Consider the following 14,111-nt stretch of genomic DNA (forward strand, 5'->3'; position numbering starts at 1 on the left):
CGATCCGCAACTGACTGAGAAAAATACTAATACAATAACAATGAAAGCCACGCAAAACACCGTGTGTCAAGTATTCACTGTATCTCATATTTTCTATTTTTTTCTATGTTTTTAACTTAAACCATCTAATATTATTTGAATTGTATTTGTATAAAGAATATTAATAAACGCAAGGAAATAATTAGATCATTCGGGTAAAGTTCCTTATGAGACAATGGTTCGATCAACATGAAAACTCGCACAGTGACTTGTGGCGCCCTCTATTGCCATGTGACACAGGTCATACGGTGCGAATGTGCTGATTTAATTTCCGTTTCGCTTGCTAATTGTTATTCTTCGTGAAAGAAGTGTTTATGAACATACATTGCTTTAATTATTACGATGCCATTCTCTGAAAGTGATAATGATCCAGAATGGAAGCCAGCGGAAGTGACAAGAACCGTTTCTCGTGTATAAGTTCTCGGATAGATTTCCGAGGACAATAATTTGATATACTGTTGTCCGGGTTGAACCGAGTCTGTAATTTTCATCTTTTCGACGTTGCAGCTCCTGCTTTACAGCCATTTTCAAGAATCACTTGAAACTTTACTTTTCTCCCCAACATCCATGGAATTACTGACAAAGTGGGCCGAATTTTGAAGAGACATAACGTGAAGACAGTATTCATAGCTAACATCCACTATTTTAAGAACAGCCAAGAACACGATTCGCAATGAAGCACATGGTGAAGAAACTCACAGGGCCTATAATAAATTATAGGCCCTGTGAGTTTTATAATAAATTATATAATAAATTATAGGCCCTGAAGAAGCTTCCCACTAAAAGCGAAAGCTTGGCGGATAGGAGAACGGCCAGGGGACTGGAGGGCCTGTCCGGGAAGGCAATGTGGCCTTACGAACGGGGTCGCCGGACTCGTGGTCAGTGGCAGGAATGAATAGGGTGAGGGGAACTAAAACCCTCCAAAAGCCCTGCAAAACATGCCACCGCGTACCAGACTACCCAAGCTAAAGTGTAAGGAATCGTGCCGACAGCTGAATGGCCGCAGGGTGATATGCGGTTAGGTTACGAACGATCCCCTAGAGGAACCAGGCGAAACCTCATTGTAATTAGCCTTCCTCTGGTAATGCGGGGCTCTGCCAGAGCTGACCCATCCTTCTCTTGCTACTCGTGGGAACATACATGAATACGGACAAAAAACAAACAAACAGAAAACAACAAATCCCGAGGCTGGTCAGCAATGCTCACCTCAATTTAAGGCGGGGGCTGGAGATGAACAGAAATGTACACCCCGAATTACCGCTCAGAGTGAGGCTGGACATAGCAGACCACTTCGCGACGTAACACAGAAGCCAAGGCGTAAGCGTATCAGCGGCGCCGAGGCCTAGAGGAGAAAGAGAGCGAATGAGGCAGGAAAGGCAGCAACTATGAGTGCACCCTCCCCCTCTTCCACTCCATCTCCAACAACAAGGGCACCACTTGCGGCGGGCGCCAAGAGCTCCGCCTTGAAAAACGGCAAGGAACCGGCTGCCACTGCAGGAAAACGCCCTCACGAGGGCACCTCCACGAAGGGAATCCCAAGAAGGCCATGAAGGCTGCCTTGAGACCCCTCAAGGTGGCCATCATAGATGAGACAAACCCGTATGGTAAGGTTACCGCAAATTGAGAGAGTCTCATCAAAAAACAACTGTTGGAGGAGCTGCACAAGATCATCTCCTCCGCCTCCAGCAACAACAGCAAACCGTCCACGTTCAAGTCGTGGACATACTCCGCTGAGATCATCAGAGTGGTCTGCGACGACGATGTGACGCTAGAGTGGCTGAAGAAAGCCACAATGAATATCAGGCCGTGGGAGGAGGCATCACCCGTTGTCTTCAGCGTAAATAAGCTCCCAAAGCTTACCAAAGCCTCACTCTGGATCCCGGAGGACGTCAACAAGACGACTGTCTACATTCCTAGGAAATACAGATGGCACAATTCAGCACCTCAAACCTCACTGCGGTTAAAGTTGAATGTCCAGTCGGAAAAGGCAAATATATGGCGTTGATACTCTCATCGGTGTACCTCCCTTTAGATGCAGCGACTCAAACTCTCACCAGTTGAACTGGGGCAGCAAGGATATCAACGCCCGAGGTTAGTCCCTATATTAATATATAATCAAGAAAAATCTAACAATCTTGAACAGAGGCACGGAGCCGACATTTATTAACGCCGTATCCAAACATCAATAGATATCACGCTTACGACAGCCAAAATATCAAACAGAATCCAAGACTGGCAAGTTTACCTATACGGTAAACCAGGATCTCAGGACCACTGTATAATCCCTTGACCCGAAGAGGACGGATGTACCTCTGTACAGTCGACTCTTAAGAGGAGCTCTGCTGGAAACAGAGATCCCGACTCCTGGCAACACTGAAGAACCAGAAAGGTACACGGTATCTATCCACAAAAAAATAGACATTGCCTACAAGGAATCCTCTCCGATGAGGATGGTTCAAACAAGCCCTGAATTGGAACACCTCAGGAAGAGAGCGAGAACGACCTTTAACAAGGCAAAACGTACAAGACTCGAAGAGGACTGGGGTATATATCAAGCCAATCTCAAAGCAAAGCAAAGAGAAGCCTGTAGAGCCTATTGTGAGGCAGTCGAAGACTTCCCACTAGCTTCTAGGCTACAGAAGTCACTCTTGAATTACCACCATTAGAGTATCGGCATCCTGACGAGGGAAACCTCACTTCCCAGGTTCTGTATTTCCTGGAAAGATGAACTGGACGGATGTACCAACAACACCCTCACAATACAACTGGCAATCTGCTAGTGCAGTAATTGATGAGGACAAAATAAGATGGGCTATATCGGGCTTTTCCCCTTTCAAGTCACCAGGACCTGACGGTATAAGACCAGCCCTACTTCAGTGGGAACTGGACACTATTATGCCGCACCTGGTTGGAATATTCAGAGCCTCTCTAGCTTTGAGGTATATTCCCAGTGAGTGGAGAGAAGTAAGAGTAGTATTTATACCCAAACCAGGTAGGATGGTACACCCTACCAAAAGCATTCCGACCAATTAGTCTCACATAATTTTTCTTAAAAACCATGGAGAGGCTACGTGAGCGGTACATTAGAGATGAAGTACTAGTTCACAACCCACTTCATCCAAATCAGCATGCATATACTCCGGGAAGGTCTACTGATTCGGCCCTTTACCATGTGGTTGGCAGAATCGAGAGATCATTGGACAACAAAGAATCTACCCTAGGTATATTCATAGATATCGAGGGAGCGTTTGATAAAACAACCTTTCCAACAATCACCCAGCAACTACACTCCAGGAATGTAACCTGGTAGTGGGAGAATGGATACTCAAGATGCTATCTAGTAGAGCAATAAGTATTAATGTAGAAGACCTCACAGTGAAAGGACTGGTCATGAGGGGATGTCAACAGGGAGGGACAGTGAAAGGACTGGTCATGAGGGGATGTCCTCAGGGAGGGGTCTTATCACCCCTCCTGTGGAACATAGTTCTGGATACTCTGATTATTCACCTCAACAAAAATGGATTCTACATAATTGCATACGCAGATGTCATAGTTATCTTGCAGACCGGCAAATTTGTAAACACACTGTGCGATAGAGCGCAGGATGAGCTCAAATTAATAGAAACATGGTGTAAGGAACACTCACTGTCGATCAATCCCAAGAAGACTGAGATGGTCCTTTTCGCCAGGAAAAAAGTTTAACGGGCTTAAAACCTCCCGAAATCTTCAAAAGCAAAGTAATCTTCTCTGAAGAGGTAAAATACCTTGGTACTATCCTCGACAGGAAGCTAACATGGAACTCTCTACAGAGTAGAGCGAAAAGAGCATCCGTGGCTTATGAGCAATGCCGCAATACAGCGACTGTATTCCAGCTTCCCAGGATCACCTTGGGCGACCCTGGGAAGCTGGCGCCAAAGAAATATCTGGCGATGACCAGGAAAAATCTACGCCTAATAGTAGGATTTCTGACTGGTCACTGTCAACTAAGGATACACCTCCATAATATTGGGTTAGTGGACACACCTCTATGCAGGATGTGTGAACAGGAAGATGAGACTGTTAGGCATGTCCTGTGCGAGTGCCCGGAGTTATCGTCAATAAGAGAGTGTGTTCGGCGAGTCTTGACCTATACCTGTCGATATAAAGGAGATGTCTCCCAGTGACCTTTTCTGGAAAGGACAGGATGGACGATGACCTAGTAGGACAGCTCCTCGGGAGGATGTACAATGGGTCACATGTGGCCTAAGTGCTGTGGACTCACACTCACCCTCCCTACTTACAGATACAGAAAGTTGTATATATACTCTATGATATATGATATAGTTGCATTATTGTTTTCCTTATAACTCCACGCACAAGGATATAACCTTTTATGGGTTAACTGTTATATTTACCATACATTTATTCATTTATTTGTTTATACATTTATGAAATCATTCATTCATTTATTTATTCATACATTTATTGTATTACAAAATCATGTTTATGGAAAATATATTATTATTATACAAGAAAACAAAAAATGAGGGACGATAATTTAATCTATCCATTTTTCATTAAATATAAAAATTGTATGAAGAAGGAATCAGTCACAGTTTTGTTGAACAGTTCACATAAGACATTTACCGTAAATGAGTAATGGTCCTTGCAAATCTAGAAATAAAATATTTTTCATTTGAAGTATTTATAATTTTGATTGTCATTAAATATTACTGGAGTTTTTTCCCAACACCAAATCGTTATTTTTAACACCTCGACACGTGTTTCGATCACTAAGTGATCATCTTCAAAGAGGAAGATCAAAACTTCCTCATCATCATCTACAAAGAGGAAGATTAAAACTTCCTCTTTGAAGATGATCACTTGGTGATCGAAACACGTGTCGAGGTGTTAAAAATAACGATTTGGTTTTGGGAAAAAACTCCAGTAATATTCATTACTACACCAAAGGTTTCAAATAGTGCATTGACATTATTCATTATTGAAAGGTGGCAATCATAGGTAGAATTAATTTTCGTCAGCTCAAAACTTCGGGTATTGCCTTCATAAGTTTTGACACAGAATGCCAATATTTTACTTGTTTACTAGAAGTAATGTTGTATTGTACCTAACTTTTCATTCAAAATCTATCCGTTTTACTAAATTCAATCATTTATCTAATGAGTTTTGTCATTATTTATTCTTATATAAAAGACATTGTAGCATAGTTTGATGTACCAGTAACTGATGAAGCTACCGTGTTGCGAAACACTTTTTTGATGAAATTAATTGAGAAAATTCTGTAATTACCTATCATCATGTATAGAATAAAATATCACCAATTTTCAATTGAACTATAAACAATCAGCCCTTATAATAATTTTCAGTTAACTTGAAATTATATTCTTGTTTCGAATACTAAATTTTGTAAAGATACATTCCAATGCAAATCACCTATCAAATGATTGAAGAATAATGAGCGAATACAGTTCTTCTATAAGATATGACAGGATTTGAAATTATATCCACTTTCACAATTCTCGTCTTCCCCTGCTCTTTTCTATTCTTCTTAATAGCGAAACATTTTCAGTTTTCTTAATTTTTCATCTAAATTTTATCACTTTTCCAGCGAGGCCACAATAAAATTCCAAATCATTTCGATAAAATCCCACCACTTTCTGTCCTTTTGATTTCTCCCAAAAATGGTTTCAATTCTTTTAATGACGATAACTTTCCTTTCTTCAGATCTTGCTGTATCTCTTCTAGAGTCTTACCTTTTGTTTCTGGTACGAGGAAGTAAACCAAAACCGCGGAAACGAAATTACAAACAGAGAAGAACAAAAAAGGGGCGAACAGCCCAAAAGCGGAGTGGAAAACGTAAAAAATATAATTCGACACGAAAAGCATGATACCGAACACAAAAGTTAAGATACAAATTCCCTTTGCTTTGATGCTAGCGGAGAAAAGTTCCCCCAGCATCAAGGATGGTACGATTCCAATTCCGTACGAGGAAAATATTATATACATGACCATTCCGGCAAGTGGAAACCACTTGAAGTTTTCGACATTCACGTCTGGAAGTTCCTTATCTACATAAAAGTAAGCGGACTCTAGAAGGAGGACCACAGCGCAAGGAAGGAGAGAAGCTATATAAGCTATTTTCCTCCCCATTATATCCATAGTGAAGCTTGCACACACGTTCAGGAAAAAACATAAAGTCATGTAAATGATTGACGATGCTTCTGAACTGACATTTCCACCGGATTTTTTGAAAATATACATCGTGTAAGCGATGAATACAGAAGAACCCCCTAGGAGTTGGGACATTCTCAAAAATACCCCTGCTATTAGCGCTCTTCTGTTACTGTCGATAAGAAACAAATCTCTCCAAGTTCCTGACTCAGAAATCTGGCGTTCAACGGCAGCTTTGAGTTCGTTGAATTCCTTGTTGATCTCTTTTTTCCTTCTGAAAATCCTAAGCGAGTTCTTGGCCTCCTGGTATCTTCCCTCCATGATGTAGAAATACGGAGACTCCGGCATGAACCAGAAGAATACAGCGAAGGTGAGTATCACCGGAGCACAAATGTAGGAGGTTTGCTGCACTCCAAAGTAGTTTCCTATCACAGTGATTGCTAGTTCCCCCAGGTACATGGAAGCTGTCATGCTGTTGCCCCAGATTCCCCTCACTTTCGGGGTGGAAATCTCCCCCATGTACATCGCTAGCGATGGAATGACGATACCATCACCTACACCTGAAAAAAGTTGATATTTGTAACGGAACCATTATTGATCAAATACGGGTTTGGGATTTTGGAGTTTTTGTTGAGATTAAAACGTGTCTGAAGACTGTATCGAGGAGAGATACATACGTGCAAGGAAATGAATATTTCAAAACATTATCTCGAAACATTCATCGCTCACACCTACCTACACGGCAGGTTCTGGTGAATTTCTGCCGGAAAACAACTACTTCCTTGGCTGATACCACGCTGCATATTGAGTTATGTCGAACAGAATGTATGTAGATTATTTCCGTTCATCCAGCAGCAGTACCGAGTAGATCACCTACAGACCTGTTTCGAGATATTACGTGTCATCAGTTCAGGAAAAATATAACCCAACAGCAAAGTGTACAAATCACAAATTATGATATTACAATCAAATAATTGCCTTAACGAAAGATCAGACATTGATCATCTCAGTGACATTTATCCCTTTCTACTTAATAATGATAAAAATTTTCATGATTTTCAAATCAGCAATAATGCTGTATACTCAATAACCTAATTCATAACAAATTTTAAAATTGCAACAAATCTCCAACCTCTCTATGGCAGGGCGTTACTTCATTTTAATAACACTTTTTCATGTATTTGACATTAGGTTTTCTCATTGATAATCTCACAAAACAGCAGATTACTCTGATCACACTTGCACCATAATTGTTCTCTTCTGTTCACATGACAGCTGTCAGTGTCAACTGTTTTATTATCTCTCTCTGTGAACTGCAGCCACATGGCTTTTACCAGTATTTCTGGTAAAAGCTCTTCGACACGGCCATCCTCACCAACAGTAAGTTGAACCTTTTTGTAAAAAATTTTATATTATTGTATCACTTTTGTAGCTCTTCTTTGATAATGATAATGAACTTAATCGAAATATTGGAATAACTTGTGTTATAAGAGTACACTTCCGTTTTGTTTATCATCCAAAGATAGTTCCTAAGTCTAAAGCGCACTCGCTTAATAACACTTTCTCATTGATAATCTCACGAAACAGCAGATAATCCTGATCATAGTTGCACCATAATTGTTCTCTTTTATCCCATAGTTCAACATAGACATACAAACAAACCATTTTTCAAACTGAATCACATGGCAGCTTAGTGTCAACTGTTTTATTATCTCTCTCTGTGATCTGCAGCCACATGGCTTTTACCAGTATTTCATAATTTCAAACCATATTACGATTTTATTATGTAAATTTAAATAATCTTCCTCATATCAGTGAGGAGTGGTTTTATTTTATTGACATGTTTCAACTGTTTGAATGTAACATTCGTTTCGACATGGACATCCTCACTAACAGTAAGTTGAGCCTTTTTGTAATAAATTTTATATTATTGCATCACTTTTTGTAGCTCTTCCTTGATAATGATAATAAATTTTATCGAAATATTGGAATAACGGGTGTTATAAGAGTACACTTCCGTTCTGTTGATCACCCAAAGATAGTTCCTAAGTCTAAAGCGCACTCGTTTTTTTTTCGTGTAATTCATACGTTTCAAATTTTCATCTACTCACCAGCCAGAAACCTAGCTAAATAGAAGACGTAGATATTCCTCGCGAAGACCTTGAGTAACCAACACAATGTATATGGAATCGTTGATAATAATAGTGTCCCTCTTCTGCCAATGATATCGCATAATTTTGAAGACAATGGACAGAACAACATCATGGATATGGAAGGAATAGTGGAGAAATGTGCGGCCTCGTCCTCGCTAATACTGTAGTTATCATCTTCGGCAATTTTTAATATAAAAGGAGAAGGCCAGGTGTACAGCATGCCAGTGGTCAGAGAAGAGAAGCATCCTGTAATTAAATAATTTTCGTACCAGTATTTGACATGTAAAAAATGTACACTCACCCATACTGTTTTATACTTAAATTCTATGATAGTAGGCACTGAATTATTAGAAATATTATTGCATTGAAACGAAAACATTGTTGTCAGGTTGTGATTCTATCAAATCCTCTAAAGGAACAATTCGTTCAGACCACTGTAGATTAATGGACTGACACCAAGCATGGAATGTGGGGGTTGAGCAAACCGGCCATCGGATGCCTGCTTCCACGTAGCCCCGCTGAATAGGGGAATGACAGAATCACTTGTGGTTCTGTTATTTCCTAACTGAATGGCATCCCAATGATGGCTTAATCCTAAGGTGTGTGTATCCGTGCCGAGAGGATGAATGACACTGAGCAGCTGTCTTTACGGAACCTTCGAGATACCGGGCGCCCTCTCGTCGTAGCATCGCCTTGTTAAGGTAATGCGGGGCTCTGACGTGAGTGACCTACTTTCCCTAACCACTCGTGGAACTTTTATTGGCAGAGTAAACTTAAAATTCTTTCTGACACTGAGTCTACAGAGGAGATGAATGTCGAGTTTACGACTCCAACTGACCTTAATGCAAATTTAGTTCAGGAGCGAATCTACAGAAGAGATGGAGGTCGAGTTTAACCTCCACCTGACCTCTCTGTAAATTTAGTTCAGGAGCGAATCTACAGAAGAGGTGGAGGTCCTCCCTGTGAATTTAGTTCAGGAGCGAGTCTACAGAGGAGATGGATGTCGAGTTTATGAATCCAACTGATCTCCCTGTAAATTTGGTTCAGGAGCGAGAGCTTCTCAACTCCCCAACTCCTGATCCAATAACTGAACCTAAAAAAAGCTTTGGTGATTAAAAATCCCTGCACGGTTGAATCTAAGGCATCGTCAGGTGTAGCTGACGTGCAAAAACCCTCATATGGGAAGGTTGTCGTGGGTATCAAGGTGGGAATCTTACACCTTGACTATCCGACTACCTCATCAACGATGAAACAGCAGAGCATATACTTTGTGCCTGCCTCGCTGGGGACCAAATCAGGTTTTCAGAGTTCGGCTGAGCCGTACTCTCAACATTTGACCAGAAAGACCACTCACCATACAAACTAATCGGCTTCGTTAAGGAGCTGGTTTTATTTGGTCGAGTGTGAATAGGTGTGAGCCACAATAAACCCTTGTAGGTTGCGGTGGAGGGTCAAATAGACCGACTCACTTTGAAGCTTATCTAATCCCTGGATAATAAAACAGAGAGCGTTGGATTATATTCGACAGGTGTCAGTGCAGAATTCTTCACTGAAGTTATTTCTGCATATGCTGTTCCAGGAAGATGATCACTTGGTGAACGAAACACGTGTCGAGGTGTTGGTGTTGGGAAAAAACTCCAGTAATATTCATTACTACACCAAAGGTTTCAAACAGTGCATCACAAGTATATTAAAAAGTAATGGAATTTTAATTGGAAGTAAAAGTAAAAACAATTTTGGCTACTTAATTAAAACAAAATCTTTTAACGATTCATGCTATTGATTCGTATTTTTGTTACAAGTCGTATACAAACAACTATAAACAGTCTTTTGTGATTTGTTATATCAAATTATACAACAATATTGAATGTTTATAATAAATACTATATTTTTCACTTCTTAACGGACTCAATTATATTCGCCTATGGAGCAGTCACTTGTAAATTATTTATTACTCCCCTGCTTAAGATGGGTAGCTGAAAGTTCTTTCAGACATAAAAGTGTATTTTATTTGCATTGAACCTGTTGCATTCATCTACTGTCGAAAGAATGTTACAGTAGATGAATGCAACTGCACCATAGATGACATGTTGAGCGCATCTAACAATCAATTTTCTACCAAACGAAGTGTGAAATCACTAACATTATGAAATATGTATCATAAAAATGTCAGAACTGAAAAAAATCGAAAGGGCCTTGTAAACGTGGCATGTAAAGAAAAAATAGGTCGTGAAATGACTTGTAAATTAGCAAATTCTATGATGGAATATCATGCAACTCTCGAACCTTGATTTGTCAACGTGAAGTTTCGCGATTTAGAATTCAGAAACCTTGTAGATGAAAATTGAACTTTGAAGTCCAGTTCTATTTTGAATCTTTTTTTTATTTGTAGGTTAAGTTTCATCATTTTTATTGTTCAATTACTTATTGGAGAGTTCGATTTTATTATGGTGAGTTTTGTATCCAAAATCATTACAGCATCTAACCTAATTGGATGGCTGTGTCAACAAAAGATCCACACCACACAAATGAATTCTGAACATTTATCTTGCTTTTCAGAAAACAACGAAGTTAAAAATAATAACAGTTGCAGGAATATACATACTCGAGGCATACACATATGTATACCGCAATAAAAACAAATTGGCTGGCAACAGACCCTCACATACCCATTTGACACGAAATGGCCACTTACTTCTACCCAGTCAACATCCAACTGCTCTCTACCAAAAAAGTTTTGAATATCAGGGATGCAAACTGTATAACAAACTCCCCGATGACATTACGTTTCAGCAAATGTACATATTTTCATTGTCAAAAAACTGCTACACTGTTGAGGAGTTTCAGCCGTAACTTTATTTCCATGTGAAGTGTACGGTTTATTTAATATACACTTTTTTTATTTATACTCACACACGTAGAATCAGTAACTTTAATATATTATTTTATATTTATATTTCATATTATTTGTAATAATTGTTTGTGACGTGGATGTGATGGTCCTATATACATCTAGATATATTCAATCATGATCATTTCATATGTATATACATTTTCTTATATCATTTCTCTACTTGAATTTATTGACGCCTTTCTCTTTTTTGTTTGCATTATCACACTGTTGATGTGCAAACTAATTTGTGAAAATAAAGAAATTATTATTATTATTATTATTTGATGCTTCACTGGATCGATATTTCAAACACAAAAATAAGCAGCATGAACTCACCGATTAAAATCGCCACAATTTGTGGCCAATTCTCTCCTTCTTCTTCTGCTTCATCAGTGACTGCCAGCTCTTCGAAGTCCTCTTTTTCATCAACCATGTTTTGTTCCATTTGCCAGACTCTGGTTATCAACTGATGATATTTTGTGTATATCTCCCATTGTTTTCAAGATAAGTAATCCAACATAATAAAGGAATACAAGATTTGTTTAATATTCACCAATGTTGGCGATAAAAGCAATGCTACATAATTATTTTTATACTGGGTTGTATTATCACTGCCCGAATTCAAAACCAGGTATGGATTAGACATCTGCTGAGTTCAAATAATGAAAATTGACACTTACTTTGATTTATCAGTGAGAGTAGCACTGATCTCTTCCATGCCAGATGATTCGAAGCGCTCAAAAATATTTCAGGTAACTCGAAATTGCTATCGTTTGGATTTTTTTATCGAGTGCTTGTCCTATGAAGTAGACCGGAGTGTTGTTGAGATTGTGAAAATCCAACCTAATTTTGCCTCACAAAATCAGGAAGCAAGTTATGAATGATTAGATTTCTAATTTTAAAAATGTAGATGAGTTGTATACCCAACTGAAATAATCATTAGTCTTTAATTGCTTCCTCTTTAAATGTATTTTTTTTCATTTGTTCAAAATCCTTACTGTTTCCATTCATTGACCGAAGAATGATAAAAGGTATAATAATAATAATGAGTGTATTAGCAGTCTTTTGGTAACAATATAAACCACGTAAAAAACAAAGCAATTCCTAGAAACTACAAGTAAACGTAATACATTCAGCACACATATAGATAATAGATCATTTCACTTTAAAAAAGCTGATTATTTGTCACAAAATAATTTTTGAGCATGGATTGGAACATTATACAAAACTCATTTGAGGTAAATACTGCTGTATAAAACTTCTATAATGTGTATGAAGCTCTGAATGTTCACTTATAAAAATTTTTGAACATGTTCATCTAAATATACCACTAATCTCACAATGAAAGTTCCTAGATTCAGCAAAACTCACACTCAAAGAAATATCCTTTATTTTGGCCCAAAAATATACAACAGCCTCCCAAACGAACTGAAAGAATGTAAAAATTTTCATAAATTTGACGCAGACTCAAAAGCATATATTCTTCCACATCTTCCACAATCGTATTTTCAAAACTCTACAGCAATTCCCCAATTGTATCACTCTGATAAATAAATACAAATATCTCAAGAACAAAGTCACCAACGAGATACAGAAGAGCAAACAAAACTATTATAAAAATAAAATATATAAACAAAACACTAAACAACTTTGGGACACTGTTAGGGAAATCACGGGTACTAAACGCAAAGTAAATATTATTAGTCCAATCGCGAAGGATCAAGGTGAACTATTAATTGACCATAGGGACATAGCCAATGAATTCAATAATAAATTTGTAGACGTCGGAAAGAGTTTATCGAACAAAACACCTAGAAACCCCAACTACACCCCAATCACTAATAATTTACCTAACTCCTTAGTTTTAATTCCAACGGATAAAAATGAGTTAAATTTTATTATTAATGAATTAAAAAATAATAAATCACCAGGGAACGATGAAATAAGAGCGGAAGTTTTGAAAGCTTTTTCAAAATTCATTTTAAAATCCTTAGTATTCATAGTAAATAGATGTTTGTTACTTGGTATCTGGCCAAACGCTCTCAAAACAACAATGGTCACGCCTATCCATAAAAAAGGTGATAAAACCCAAATCGGTAACTATAGACCTATTTCGCTTATTACCCACCTCTCAAATATCTTCGAAAAATCAGTGAAGAAAAGAATATGTTCATTTATCAGTAAATATAAACTCATTTCGACCAAACAATTTGGATTCAAAGAAAAAACATCTACCGAAGATGCGATACTTGAACTAACAGAAATAGTTCACAAAGCCTTAGAAAAAGGAAAACCTTCACTTTGCCTGTTAATCGACCTAAAAAAAGCTTTCCACACGGTTGACCACCAATTACTATTACAAACACTGAACAATAATGGAGTCAGAGGTATATGTTTGAAATTATTTGAAAGTTATCTACGAAACAGAAAACAAGTTGTTAGAATAGCAGATAAAACTAGTGATGAGTTAGAAATTGAATGTGGAATTCCCCAGGGCACAGTGTTGGGCCCCTTATTATTCAACCTTTATATAAATGATATATTTAAAATAAATAGCGTGGGTGCCATAATAGGATGATACCGCCATATTTTATGAAGCGGACAGTTGGCACGAATTGAAAGAAAAGGTAGAGGCAGATTTCCAACTATTGAAACTGTGGCTTGATAACAGACTCATGACTGTAAATGTGGAGAGAACGAATTTTCTTCCTTTCAGTTGCAATGCATCTTATGACTGTCCTTATGACAACCTCAATATTCTGAATACACAAAACCATACAATAACAATTCAGTCTGTTAAACAATCGAAATACTTAGGCGTATATATTGACACACATCTAAAATGGGATTACCAC

General features: G+C 38.2%; 1 protein-coding gene across 1 annotated transcript; it reads right to left on the bottom strand.

The window, feature by feature from the left end:
* Positions 1 to 4,562: 4,562 nt before the first annotated feature.
* On the bottom strand, positions 4,563 to 11,782 carry LOC111514792 (facilitated trehalose transporter Tret1). Its single transcript, XM_023171034.2, has 3 exons — positions 11,593 to 11,782; positions 8,322 to 8,609; positions 4,563 to 6,770 (listed from the first exon to the last, which is right to left on the bottom strand). The coding sequence occupies exons 1-3, from the start codon at positions 11,699 to 11,701 to the stop codon at positions 5,671 to 5,673; spliced, it is 1,497 nt and encodes a 498-aa protein (XP_023026802.2). The 5' UTR covers positions 11,702 to 11,782; the 3' UTR covers positions 4,563 to 5,670.
* Positions 11,783 to 14,111: the final 2,329 nt, after the last annotated feature.

Source organism: Leptinotarsa decemlineata, unplaced genomic scaffold (genome assembly GCF_025532065.1).
Source record: "Leptinotarsa decemlineata unplaced genomic scaffold, Ldec_3_MD MMD2_P_RNA_scaffold_2, whole genome shotgun sequence".
In the NCBI taxonomy this organism is placed as follows: domain Eukaryota; kingdom Metazoa; phylum Arthropoda; class Insecta; order Coleoptera; family Chrysomelidae; genus Leptinotarsa; species Leptinotarsa decemlineata.

What these genes read in the sequence shown, in the direction of transcription:
- LOC111514792 (XM_023171034.2), bottom strand. Translation starts at nt 11,701, where the DNA reads ATGGAACAAAACATGGTTGATGAAAAAGAGGACTTCGAAGAGCTGGCA. An exon ending in AATTGTGGCGATTTTAATCG is followed by an intron (nt 8,610 to 11,592) that starts GTGAGTTCATGC and finishes ATTTAATTACAG; the next exon opens with GATGCTTCTCTTCTCTGACC. An exon ending in TTTAGCTAGGTTTCTGGCTG is followed by an intron (nt 6,771 to 8,321) that starts GTGAGTAGATGA and finishes AACTTTTTTCAG; the next exon opens with GTGTAGGTGATGGTATCGTC.